Below are 14,622 nucleotides of genomic sequence, written 5' to 3' on the forward strand. Positions count from 1 at the left end.
ACTCCAGACAAGAATCTGGGGGTTATGGATCACACTAAATATGAGTCAACAATTGTAATAAGGTTTCAAAAAAAATGATCATCATTCTGTGATGTATTAGCGGGAGTGTTGTACACAAGACACATGAAGTAATTCTTCCACTCTACTCAGCACTGTTAAGGCCTCTACTGTAGTAGTGGGTTCACATCTGGGCATCAGACTTTGAAAAAGATGTGGACAAATTGGAGAAATTCCAGAGAAGAGCAACAACATTAATCCAAGTTCTAGAAAACATGACCAATGAGGAAAGATTGAAAAAACTGGGGATTTGTTTAATCTGGAGAAGAGAAAAGTGAGGGGGGATATGATAACACTCTTCAAGTATGTAAAAGGTTGTTATAAAGATGAGGGTGATAAATTGCTGTCCTTAGCCATTGAGGACAGGACAGGAAGTAGTGGGAAGCTTTTATTGCTTCAAAGGACATTTAGGTTAGCCATTAGGAAAAACTTCCTGTCAGGGTAATTAAGCACTGGAGCAAATTATCTAGGGAGGTTGTGGAATCTCCATCATTGGAGGTTTTAAAGAAAAGTTTAGACAAACACCTGTCAGAGATGGTCTAGATAATATTTAGTCCTGCCTCAGTGCAGGGGACTGAACTAGATGACCTATCTGAGGTCCCTTCCAGTCCTACATTTCTATGAGTCTATGAGAAAAATCATGTACAGCTTCAGGGTAAGACAAGCCACAATTTATCATCTTTACTTGAGTAAACACATTATCTATAAGGAAGCGTTCTCCTAATTAGCAAACACACCAGAAGCTAAACAACTTGTTAATTAAATTATGCAAGAATCAGATGGCAATGGCTACTGGAATTAGATTATTTAATATCTGATATAGACTCTGAAGAACAGATACTTGCCCTACAGTAACTGTGGTTCTTCAAGATGTTGTAGTCAGTGTGGATCCCACTATAGGTTTGCAATCATAGATGCAAGATTGGAGTCTTTCAAATAGCTATGTCCATCAAGGCTACACAGGTGCTTCATGCCTTCCTGTGAACCCATATGAGGGCATAAAAGGTGGGGTGGTCACCGCCCTTCTTCAATTGCTTCGCAATTCAAAGCGTAACGGTATGTCTACACTGTCCATGTTATAAGGTGACTGCGGCAGCACTGTGATGTGAGCAGCATAGACACGCTTTATTGCAAGAGCTCTCCCGGAGATAAAAAATAACCACCCTGAATGAGCGGTGGTAGCTTTATCACTGGGAGTGTGGCTCCCAGAGATAAAGCACTGTCTATACTGGTGCTTTTCAGCACTAAAATTTTTGTCGGTGAGGGGTGTGCTTTTCACACCCCTGAATGACTAAAGTTTTGGCACTGAAAGTGGCCATGTAGACACAGCGTGAGTTGCTGAGGACTCTGAAAAGCCAGGATGAAGGGCAGGTTGTGGGATCCACATTGATGGCAACATTTGAAAAAATACACAGCTACTCTAGGGCAGCCATTCTCTTTTCTTCATGCCTCAGTGTGGAGTCCACTGTAGATGACTGACAAACAGTATTCCCTCTGGACCGTGGGAATGAGCAGTACCAGCTACATCTGTTCAATAATGATTGGAATACTACTCTCCCAAACATCAAATCTAGCCACCACGTCAAGGGCGGAATACTTGAGGGGCATAGTACAGAGGGTTGTTCCACATTGCTGCTTTAGAGAGCTCAGATACTGGCACATTTCTGAAGCAGACGGAAGATGCTGTATGTACGTTGGGGGAATGTGCCATAATGTTTGGAGGGAGTGGTTCACTAGCTAACTAATACATTACTTGATCCACTTAGAAAGTCTCTATGATGAGACAAGTTGGCCTTTCAATGAGCTGGATACTGCCACAAAGAAACGAGGAGACAACTTAAAGGAGTTGGTCCTATCCAGGTAATAGAGCTAGGCTCTGGACACATCCAACTTCTCCTCTACTAGTGTTGCATATGCTTTTGGAAAGAATACTGAAAGATTAAATCAACTGATTCAGGTGAAAATCTGGACCACCTTAGAGATGAACTTAGGGTACAGTTTCAGAACCACCTTGTCCTTGTGAAAGCATCAATATGGAGGTCTGGCCATAAGGGCTTGGAAATTCCTTATCCTTTACATCAAGCTGATAGCCACCAGACAGGCTGTATTAAGGGTAAAGTGATGTATCAAACAATCCAATAGCATCTTGAACAGAGGCTCCATGACCTTTGAGGAGGAGGATGTTGAGATCTCATATAGGAGTCAGGTCTCTAACAGGTGTGTAAGTATGCAGGAAGTCCGTGAGGAATCTTGATACCATTAGATGTTGAAAGAATGCGTATGACCATATCAGAGCATGACATACTGTTATTGCTGCAAGGTGGACTTTGAGCAAAATAAACAACCAATCCAGCTTGTTTTAAATGCAGCATGAAGTGGAGGATCTGTGGTATCGGAACCTCAACTGGGATCAGCTTATGCTGAGCTGTCCATATAGAGAACTGTTTCTATTTGGAGAAGTAGTCTTCCTAGTAGACAACTTCCTGTATTGGATGAGAATTTCTTGAACCTTCCAAAAACAGTCTGTCAATGGTGCTCAACCAGCCAAAATCCAGATTGTAAGATGTCACTGTCATAACTATACAGCTAAAGGTAGCCTAGAACTCCTCCTTACCTGTAAGGAGTTAAGAAGCTCAAATAACCTGGTTGGCACCTGACCAAAAGGACCAATGGGGAAAGAAGATACTTTCAAATCGTAGGGCGGGGATGGGGGGGAGGGAGGCTTTTTGTGTGTGTGTTCTCTTGGGATGCAGAGAAGCATCAGGTCAGAAAACTCCTTCTATAAACCATCCTAAAAGTCTCTCATATTACAAAAATTTTAAGTAAAAGCCAGACAAGGCATGTTAGATTATCTTTTGTTCTGCTTGTGAATTTTTCCTTTGCTGGAGGGAGGTTTATTCCTGTTTTTTGTAACTTTGAAACTAAGCCTAGAGGAAGTTCTGCTGTGTTTTTGAATCTTTTGTTTCCCTGTAAAGTTATTTTCCATTCTGATTTTACAGAGGTGATTTTTACCTTTTAAAAAAAAATCCTTCTTTTAAGAACCTAACTGATTTCTCTATTTTCCTAAGACCCAGGGGTTTGGGTCTGTGATCACTGTGATCCCAATTGGTTAGGATATTATTCTCAAGCCTCCCCAGGAAAGGGGGTAGAAGGACTTGGGGGATATTTTGGGGGAATAGGAACTCCAAGTGGTCCTTTCCCTGATTCTTTATTAAATCGCTTGGTGGTGGCAACATACCTTCCAAGGGCAAAGAATTTGTGCCTTGGGGAAGTTTTAACCTAAGCTGGTAGAAATATGCATAGGGGGTTTTTCATGAGGGTCCCCACATTTGTACCCTAGAGTGCAGAGTGGGGAGGGAACCCTGACAGTCACGACTGCAGGTCTGGATGCAACATCTCTCTGCGGTTCTGGAAGACAATGTTTTGCAAATTAGGAGATGGATGGGGTGCAAGAGGTCTGCCAGCCAAAATTCCCATGGTCAATAGTTTAGCAATTCTTAGCTAATCACTGGTGGACAGCACGCTATGAAGCACCAAAACAGCCCATTAGGAAGAGAGTCTTAAAGTATACAAACGGACCCTGACATTTCACTGTGTATTTGGACAAAACCTAGCAGGAAGTATGACCCTGATTGGATCTACCATAATACAAACCATAAATAATCATTTTTATCACTCTGCACCCTTCACACTAACAACTATTTTATTAATATAGTTTCTTACTTTCTTTGGGTTTGGGTCTATGGAATCTTGCCAAGTTCTTTCATAGTCATATTGTACATTGCCAGGCAGGATATATTTGCAGAATTTTAATCAAATGCACAAACCTTCAAAGAACATATAGCAGTTCAATGAAGGAACTGAAGAATGAGGTACTACAAGAGATGACGGTGGATCTAAGTTGCTCATTTTTCAGAGAAGTGTCATTGCTTTGAGACAAAAATAATTAGTGTAGGAGGGAGCATTCTCTACAAAACATAGTATTATGCATCACAAGGCTGGCATGACAAACTGAACTATGATTCACTGAAGCAACACTAGAAACAGTTCAAACAATACACTAAACTTCTGATCAGACACAAAAAATATTATCCTTTCATAACATGAGGACTGAATTGTTTAATTAACTATGAAGTCCAAATAAAGTTTTAAACTAGAAGCTATTGAACAAAGTGTAACCCACACACCTCCTGGGTGTGGTGTTCTGTCCCACCTAGTGTCACTGAGACCACTTAGAGAGAGAGTATGCAATTAATAAGTCTGCTCTACAGCCTTAGCTAACAGCCAGGTAGCTTTTAGTTCATGCAGTAGAGGCTCTTGCAATAAATTCCCGAGATCCCAGGTTCGATCCCACCCACCGACGACCGGGGTCTGTTTGTCTTACATAAGGATTCTTTCAGTTACTTTATTCTCAGAGTATTATTTATAAGGGACTTTAAAATGAGTTAGTATTAGAAACAATTGTTTTTGATACAAACAAAAGGACACAGCAGCATGGATACAGAATAGCTTCAAATAAGGGAATCCTAGAAAAATTATTTAAGAAGTTTGATCTATACTGTGATTTTACTAACATGCATTACACAAAAAACACGTAGTTGTGTTTTAGCTATATATCAAACAGATGCCAATTTTTAGTGTCATAATGCTTAATCCAGGCAAAAACTGACTCCAGCTCTATTTCTCCCAGGAAGATTTATTGACTTTCACTTCTCTAAAAATGTGGGGGCTAACTGCAGTTCTCTGCGGGAAACCTGCTTTCTTCAGCAGGCATGGACCATGATTAGCCATCCCATACTCCCACCTTTCTCCATAGCAGTCTGAGTTTGTGTCTGATCAGGGTCCCCATAATAGACAAGATTTTGATTTCTGAGGCCCTCCTTCTGAAGTTCTAAAGTTTGTGCATCTTAGTTGCTTATAGCAAGTATTCTGTGTTGCCATTATTCATGAGTATCATCAGCGCTTTGCTTAGGTGTGTGTGGGAGGGAGGGGTCTCTAACATTCTAAAATCTGGAGGTCTGACAACTTCTCAAGAAACCAATTTTTGATGCTGACTAGGACTCCGTGTCTTTCGGTGACCTTTGTGACTTCTGCAGCAGCCAGCGTGGGTGAGCCCAGGGCCACCCAAGCAGCCAGCTCCGGGGTCAGTGCTCAGGTGGCCCTGGGGACAGCCACACTGACTGCTGCTGGAGTGGCTCTGCAGCCAGCAGCTCAGGTGGCCCTGCAGCCAGCTGCAGTGGCCGCTGCTCAGGCAGTCCCCTTCCCCCTGAGCAGTGGCCCTCTGGTTCCCTCCCCGCACAGCAGTGGTCCCTGGGGCGGCCAGGGGAGCTGCTGCTTGGTGGGCCCCAGCAGCTGGTGCCACTGGCCCAGTCCCCCATGAGCATCATCACCCCGAGCAATGCCCCACTGGGATTTCCCCCAGGAGCGGCCCCCTGCAGCAGTACCCCCCCGATTTAGTCAGGGGGGGTATAGTATAAGTCACGGACAGGTAATGGGCCATGAATTTTTGTTTATTGCCCGTGACCTGTCCATGACTTTTACTAAAAATACCCATGACTAAACTGTAGCCTTAATGATGACATGTTTGCTAACAGTCACTTGGCCTCCAGATGCCCTTTTTTGGAAAGTTGATTTAGAAAGTGGTGGCTATTGAATCAAAGGTGCACTTGTGTACCAATAATATCCTTGGTAGATTCCGATCTAGGTTCAAACCTTTCTTAAGGGCTGAGAGCATAATAGCCAGAGTCCCAAATGATTTCTTGCTGTTTTTGAAGTAGAGCCAATTGGCTAGTTTGGCTATGTTAGACCTCTCAAGCAGGTTTTGATATGACTAAACATTGAGTGTTGCTTTGGGACTAGCAAATATTGGCAGTTTGTCAGAAACTTCTCTTGGTTGGTTCAAGTTGCCAAGCTGTGATGATAGGCTAATGTGTATCAACACTTTATTTATGAAAACCCCAATCCCGCAAACACTTCTGTGAAGCTACTTTTGTGCACAAAGATAAGCACATATGCAAATGTTTATAGAACTGCGGCCTTATTTATTGATGGATTTAAATTTATAAAAAATAAAAAAGGTTCCTATCTGAGAAATATGAGCACCTCAACATATCACCAGAAAATATCTGCAATGAGGGATTTGATTTGTCGTGTCTCTCAAGGATATATCCTGACTTTCATTTTGCTCAATTCTGGAAAGTTTTGTTTCAATAGGCTACCATTTGGCATGCCATCTACCCCCGAACTCTTCAAGAGGAAAATGTCACAGCTCCCAGAGAGTCTGGAAGGGGTTCTCAGCCAAATGAATGGTATCCTTAGCTATGGATCAACAGAAACCTAACATCTCATTGCAGTCCTGGAAAAACTGGAGAAAGCAGGCCTAAACTTAAAAAGTGTGAATTCTCAAAGACAGAATCAAGTTTCTAGGCCCATTGATGGACCAAGGATCAGACAAGATCCAAAAGAAAGTACAAGTGATTACCTACATGAAGGAGCCACAGAGTGGCAGTGAAGTGACACATGTGGGAAAATTCCTACCTCACCTGGCACAGAAGTCAAAGCCATTATGAGATCTCTTCTGTCCAGAAAATTCCTGGTATTGGGGAACTACACAAGCCAGTCATTCAGAAAAATATAGCAAGACAACTGTCTTGGATGGTTTAGACACAAAAACCCGTGCATCCTAGCTGGGGGTTACACTAGATAACCCTTGCAGTCCCTTCTAACCCTATGATTCTATGACAAATGAGACCAGGTCAGAAACCTCTATAAAACCATATTGGGTGGTTTCTGGGAATCTTACCATAAAACAAAATCTGTTTATGAAGGAATCCAGATAGGTTATACCTACATCAATGCAACAGGAAATTATTGACAGACCGCATGAATGGCACCAAGGCATTACCAAAGTCAGGGAGAGAGCTCAAAAGTCTATTTGGTGGCCTGAGCTGAGCAAACAACTACACCAGAGTGTTGAGAAATATAATATTTGTGCTTGCATGAGAACCAACCCATCAGAACCATTGTTACTATCTGCTCTTCCAGACAGGACACAACAGAAATTCAGGAGTGATCTTTTCTATCTTTTGATGACTGATTAATTCTCAAGATTAACTGTAGCTGCCAGGTTGCTCAAAATGACATCAAGTGCCATGGAAAGGATAGAACACTTATTTGCTAATTTTAGGATTCCAGGGCAAGTCATCTCTGATCCTGGTCCTCAGTTTTTTTGAGAGATTTAAGAGGTTTGAAGATACCTATGGTTTCATTCACCTCATATCCAGGCACAATTTTCTCAGAATAATGCTGAAGCAGAATGTGCAGTAAAGATAATAAAACTCTTCTAGCAAATGGACTCTGCCCTATGGAACTGTTGATATGAAAAAAGTTGAGGTCCACTATCCCAGCCATCCCTGCTCAACTATACTCTTGCTGGCCTGTCTTCCCGAGACTACAGAAGAAGGAAGATCCATATAAACCCCATCAGAAGAGAGACTTTGGCAGGCTTTATGGAGTCAAATCCTTGGTAGTACTGAATCCAGGAGATCATGTTTGGGTGAAAGATTTTCAAGAAAAGGGGACAATGCAGGGATGTACCAGGACACTTGATTCTACTTTTTAGGGTGCTAGTAGGAATCATTTTTCAGAACCAGTGTCATCTTGTCACCTTCCCAGGCAGACTTCCAATACACACTGATCACTACCCCGAGACTGAACCTGTGAAGACCCCACCTGCCTTCGTACTAGTGATTCCTCTAGCTCTTCTCCCTGCAAGGAGATAACCAGCAAGAAAAAGACAGCTTCCTGTAGTATGGAGGATTACAAAGGACTTGAGAATTCAAAAAAGTCAGAGGACTAGTAGAGAACGTCTTAAAAGGGCAGAATAAATCCCTGACACAAGTTCAGGCAGCCTACTCTATCCTTTATAGGGCTGTTTATTCTTGTTTTGCTGTGATATTTTATTCCTGTTAACTGTTGTTTAATGTAAAGTTTGGATAAAAGTTGTATCACCCTTCACAAGGAATATGGTGCTACCTGTGAATGTTTAAAGCAGTCACTAGGGGGCATAGAGCTAGGAAGTAAGCGCCGGTATAAACAGGAAATACATCAGTCTTGCATTCACCACAGCCATGCTGTGCTGGATCTCTGTAATCTCTACCAAGAGAAAATCAAGAGCAAAGGGAAGAATGCTGGACCAGCTGGCTGCCCCAGAGGTTATAATAGTATATTGAACTTCAAGAGATCAAGAAAAAAAAATCACAAGACTGTCCCCACAAATCATGAGATTTAAAAAAAAACATAATCAAACCATGTTTTGTAGTCTGTCTCCTGAGTTTTTAACTCCCATCTGCTCCTCTGGCAATGTGTCTGTAATAAATTTCAGGTTGAAAAGTTGATCTTTAACATACACATGCCTCTCCCTGGCTTCTGAGAGTGGGAAAGATGTTATAATATGTAAGTCGTTGCTTTATTTGGGCTAGTCCTAAGTAGCAAGAAACTCAAATTTCAGTGTAATTGTAATGCTTCTGTTAGTGGTATCTCAATATTTGGATAGATGTCCCCTCAAAAATATCCCTACAAAAATGGAGAGATGGACTGGAGGGAAGACATCCGTGCTGGTGGGAAAAAGGGGGAGTACTTATGCTCTAGGCTGTTGTACACACATATAACATACATACTCAGTGGAGAGCTCTACAGTGTGAAAAAAACGAATTTGTGCATATTTAGAAATATACTGTAAAAATCTTATAAAATGGAGCTGGAAAATGAACAATGAACAGCCAAGGATGACAAAGCACTTTATGTATCAAGCTTTCCAATTCTATTTTTCAATTAAGACTTTGGGGAGCTGCAAAGATCTTTACATGCAAGAACATCTTTACATTAACCACCTTTTAGAGCTTTCTATATTTCAGTTCAGTTATTATATTGATAATCCTAAATATTATTTTTTAAAATAATCAATTCAGTCAAATTCAAATTATTTGAAAAAAATGTAAATCATTCTTCTTCTGTCTATAACTTTGATAACTACATAAATGATGCAACTAATTCATTTTTGTTTTAATTATTCTTCCCTCCCACAGCCTCCAGGGGTTCTCCCTTTTCCTGAATCCATGAACATCCCCTCATCAGTCCCCACCTACTTCACGTCTGCTCCTGCTAGAGTTCTTCATTCCCCTTTCCCAGGCCTGGGGATTGCAACAGGGTCCCCTTTCCCTGGCTGGGGGTGGCAGTTTCAGAAGCAGAGGCAACATCCTGTATGTGTTTCTCACAGGAGGGGCCAGGGTTGAGGGAGTGGAGCTATAATGGGTTGCTGGACTCTTTGCTCCCTCCTTCCCTCACCCCTGCTGTGAGAACTCTAGGAGTGAGTAGAGGTGAGAGACTCTGCTTATGGCAGCACTGGGGGCTAGAGCTTCCCATGTCATTGCGAGATGGGCTTCAACACCCTCTAAAATCCCATTACTCGTGATAAAATAGCAAGAGTTGGCAATACTGTTATAAGAAAGAAAAAATCCCCTCTACCATGTACAACGGAGCAGTTCACAGATGGTCACACATCCTATTGCATGAGGACACCTTTCTATTGCAACAAAGGTGACATTGATTCTGTTTCTTTAAATCAATAGCAAGGCAGGAGGGGTCTGACCTAGGTCCTAAGCAGAAGCTCTGTAGTGAAGCAGAGAAAGTGTGAGAGAGTAGCCGGTAAGATAAAACTGCTTTTCTCATTCTAAAAGAGTTGCTTGTTCAGCATTAAAAGAAAGTGACTCTGATTTTTTTCCCTATTGTCACATGACAAAAAGAGGGGCAGAAGCATTCAACCAATCAAGAAATCCAAATGTTTTATCAATGAGTAAATCAGATAAGGAATATTGCATTTTCCCATTATAAACTAAGTGGAAAACACAGCAAATGTAATAATTGTATATTAAATATCACAATTCCAGACTATTTAATTGTAGCTATAGTGTAACTCTGAGTGTGTTGAAATAGAAACTACATTGGTAAAAGCATATCACAGACCTGATTAAGCCTATGGGTGTTGCATGAAATGAGCTTGTTGAATTTCAGTAGTGTAATAAATGTCTAACTCAGTCTCTCCCTGACTTACATGCAAAGTGCACTCAGAATTAGGTGCTGACCAGGACTGGCTTCTTGGGCTAAGGCAGAGGGAGGATCCTTCTTCCCTCCCCTTTCCTGGCTTCACCCAGAACTGCCACAAGATAGAAGCAGCCGGTCCTTTTTATCTGGCCTCCAGAGACCTCAGTGGCTTCTGCCTGCTCCCAGTCCTTCTAGCACGCTGGAGTACAAAGTCTCACTTGTTCTACCAGCAGCTGACCCTGGGAGGCCTTTTTAGACAACTCCTGAAAGTCCAAACTCTTCTGTCCTTTTCTTAAAAGGCTGTTTCCTAGGGCATGGCTCACCAAGATAGCAGGGTCTCCAGTAGAGGGCAGCAAATGCATAGGACACCCAGTCACAGGCACCTAAAATATTTTAGGCTTACTACAGTCACAGACCTATACAATGCTACCACTTCACACCACGCTAACTCATTAATGCAAATCGGTGAAAGAACCATTTTTGATTATCCATGTCCACAATTGATCCACACACACATTTATCAGCCTACACAAAAGTAATTTCAGTACAGAGAAGTCTTGATGTTCTCTCTGAAGTTGGGCTCAGCTAGTTCTATTCCTCCCAACCAGCACTGCCTTCTTGTGCCTTTGTATCAGTCCTCAGCTAATGGGTTAATTAGCCCTTTAGCACCCCCAGACTGCTAGCTTGTTTAGATAAAATTACATCCCAATATCCAATCAGATGTCTCTAGGGGACCTAAATACAGTAGAACCTCAGCGTTACGAACACCTCGGGAATGGAGTTTCCTCGTAACTCTGAAATATTGATAACTCTGAACAAAGTGTTATGATTGGTTTTTGAGAAGTTACAACTGAACATTGACTTAATAGAGCTTTGAAACTTTACTATGCAGAAGAAAAATGCTGCTTTTAACCATCTTAATTTAAATGAAACAAGCACAGAAACAGTTTCCTTAGTTTGTCAAATCTTTTTTTTAAACTTTCCCTTTATTTTTTCAGTAGTTTACATTTAACACAGTACTGTACTGTACTTGTTTTGTCTCTGCTGCTACCTGATTCCGTAATTCCGGTTCCATATGAGATGTGTGGTCGACCGGTCGATTCGTAACTTTGGTGTTCGTAACTCTGTGGTTCTACTGTAGTGCTCACCTGCTAGCTCCCCAGCACTATGTCATACAGTCAAATGCAAACTATAAACCAGTTCAAAAGGAACAAAAGGCTGTGGCTGCCTGCATTCTAAGGGGTGAAGTTAAGGTGTTTATTTATTCTGTTTGCAGAACCATTCCATTAAAATCAAGAGATAAATTTGTTCACTATTGAAGAATTATGGCTGAAGGTGAAGAAGGATTCAAGGGAACATAAACAACAAGCTATGTCAAATAAAATACAAATGGGAAAACAAACAGGGTCCAGGCATTGGAAAAAGAGCTACAGGACCACAGGGAACTATCTATCTATAAACAGAAATATATTTTACCTGACATCATCTTGTGAGAATTGCCTTTGTAAATCCTCTTTTTTCCTCTGGTTTTTCTCTTTCCCTTCCTCACTTTGATCATCATGGGTCTTTTCACCATTTCCTGATTCTTTGCTTTCCTCCTTATCACAGTTTTCTGAAACCTCTTGCTCTTCCCCCTTTTCATTAACTTGTTCTTGCTTCACTTTTTCCTCAAGCTCCTCCTCCTCAGGAAATATCTCCTCATGCTCATCCCCTTCCTGCCCTCCCTCTTTTTTTCCTTCTAAATCCCTTGACCTTCTGAAGTCAACACAAGTTGAGGAAGGCATGCAAACAAAAAAGAAGACAAAGTGTAGTTAGGGTTGTAGAGAAGAAGCATGCATGCAGTACACAAAAAGAAATTTAAAAGAAAATAAATAAATTAGAAGGGAAAATGTAGTGACGGGTAAAAGCATGCTGGCCAACTTCCAGCACAGGCTAGACAAAGCTTAAGATGCAACCATTTTTTCAGGACAGTCTGTAATGCACGTATTTTGTATACAAAGTTACACGCTGATAAATCACACAAAACGGTGCTTAAATACATGGAATGCACACTTCTGTGTTCCAGACAATATCAATTATGCAAAATGAGAGATACTTAAACCTACCCTTTTTTTAAAATATAATTTCTCTTAGGAGGGGAAATTTCCCAAAATAAGGAATACTAGTGCCAAAATATTTAAGGCCCAATCTTACATTCCTTTCATCGGTGTTTTGAGTGTTCAAGGAATGGAAGTTGAGCCCATTTCTGCTTTCAGATATACTGTACAACTCTTATTAAAGACTAGACAATGAGTGTTGCACAGCAATATATTTAAAGAGAACCGGGTCCAGTATCTATAGAAGCACTTTACAAGAAGTTTTAAGAGTCCGGCAATTCAAGTAGTGCTGTCAAGTGATTAAAAAATTAATCGCAATTAATCACATGATTAATTCCACTGTTAAACAATATTAGAATACCATTTATTTAAATATTTTTGGATGTTTTCTACATTTTTAAATATATTGATTTCAATACAACACAGAATCCAAAGTGTACAGTGCTCACTCTATATTTATTTGATTACAAATATTTGCACTGTAAAAAACAAAGGAAACAGTATTTTTCATTTTCCCCCATTACAAGTACTGTAGTCCAATCCCTTTATCATGAAAGTTGAATTTACGGGAGATAATGCTGCCAAATGATGACGGGGCATAGAAATGTTTACCATATCTGGCACATAAATACCTTTCAATGCCGGCTACAAAAGTGCCATGTAAACCCCTTTTCTCACTTTCAGGTGACACTGTAAATAAGAAACGGGCAGCATTATCTCCCGTAAATGTAAACAAACTTGTTTGTCTGAGCGATTGGCTGAACAAGAAGAATGACTGAGTGGATTTGTAGGCTTTAAAATTTTACCTTGTTTTGTTTTTGACTGCAGTTATGTAATAAAAAAGAATTCTACATTTGTAAATTGCACTTTCATGATAAAGAGATTGCAGTAGAGCACTTGTATGAGATGAATTGAAAAATAGTATTTCTTTTATCATTTTACAGTGCAAACATTTGTAATAAAATAATAATATAAAGTGAACTGTACACTTAGTATTCTATGTTGTAATTGAAATCAATATATTAGAAAATATAGAAAAACATCCAAAAATATTTAATAAATTTCAATTGGTATTCTATTATTGTTTAACAGTACGATTAAAGTTGTGAATAATCACGATTAATTTTTTTAATCACAATTAATTTTTTTGAGTTAATAGCATGCGTTAACTGCAATTAATTGACAGACCTAAATTCAAGCACAGAAGTTGTGGAGATGCAGGAGGATAGTCTCTGCTCCAATTTGTAAAGAATGTTGTAATGACTCTGAGACTACTGGCAAGTATTTTGTAAATAAAATTATCATTTAAATTGTTCAATATTTTTCAAGAGTCTTTTTTCAAAAGATGCAAGTCTAAGTGTAACAAATGCCTTCTGATAGCAGCATCATCTCAAGATGCTAAAGTCTGCATGCAAGAAAATCCCTTTATTCACTTACAAAAAATATCTAGCATAAGGAATCAAAAGGGCAGTAGAAACACAAAAATAAACTAAAACCTATATTTTGGAAAGCCCTGTAAGTTTTATTAAAATTATATATGTTAAAGTTTAGCAGAATATTCACATGCACTCACCTGAAAAGTATTCTAAAAGCATATAAGTGACCAGCTTCCTAGTTCTATTACTCACCTTATTTTCTTGTTCCCTCTCAGTCGTTCTGATTGGACAGACATGTAGCTTGTGCTGCTGAAACGAGAAGCACTGCTTGTCCTTGATACAGCTGACACATCACTGACATCACTGTCTGAAGACTTATTGGAAATATTGTCTGAGCCTCGCTGAGGATCCCGTCCTGACCGATACTATAAAAACAGAACGAAAAAGACACAGACGTAGTCAGTGAAACCACCATAAATCAGCTGTTGGGGCTTTCCCATAATAGTATGTTAATTGACTCCATCACCAACTTCTGTCTGCATTATTACAGTGAAGTTCTTAATTGGTCATACTGTATGGAATACAAATCTTGTTTTTGTATATCTCAATTATAACCTAACTGCACTACTCAACTAAAGATATTACATTAAGGTCCTTACCATGGGCCACATGTTCAGTAACTTGTACAACACCTTTCGTCTGACAATTTTCAAGGGCTTTGCAAATTTTAGTGAAGACTCCCAACATCACTGCGAAGGATTTAATGATTATACCTATTTTACAAATGGGTAAATAGAGTCATAAAGCCAAGTGACTTCCCCAGGCTTGTTCAGTTAGCAAAAAGCAGAGCTAGGGATAGAACTCATGTTCTAATGGTTAAATAACACTGGTATTCTAGGTAACTATACTGTTTACCTTCAAAAGATTTTCTAACAGATATTAACTCTTGTTTACTTAAAAGAAAGGGGAAAATGAGATTATTAAACTAAAAC

At 40.0% G+C, this 14,622-nt stretch overlaps 1 protein-coding gene across 3 annotated transcripts in view; it reads right to left on the reverse strand.

The window, feature by feature from the left end:
• Positions 1 to 14,622, reverse strand: part of RIMS2 (regulating synaptic membrane exocytosis 2) — a gene marked incomplete at its 5' end in the record, with an annotated part of 744,128 nt that overhangs the window by 91,034 nt on the left and 638,472 nt on the right. For all 3 annotated transcript variants that reach the window (XM_084618867.1, XM_084618865.1, XM_084618864.1), the window contains one exon: positions 13,883 to 14,055. In XM_084618867.1, coding sequence (XP_084474993.1) covers positions 13,883 to 14,055 — 173 coding nt within the window. The remainder of the gene's footprint in view (positions 1 to 13,882; positions 14,056 to 14,622) is intronic.

The sequence above is a fragment of the Lepidochelys olivacea genome (genome assembly GCF_965140295.1).
Source record: "Lepidochelys olivacea isolate rLepOli2 genome assembly, chromosome: 2".
NCBI classification, from domain to species: Eukaryota; Metazoa; Chordata; order Testudines; family Cheloniidae; genus Lepidochelys; species Lepidochelys olivacea.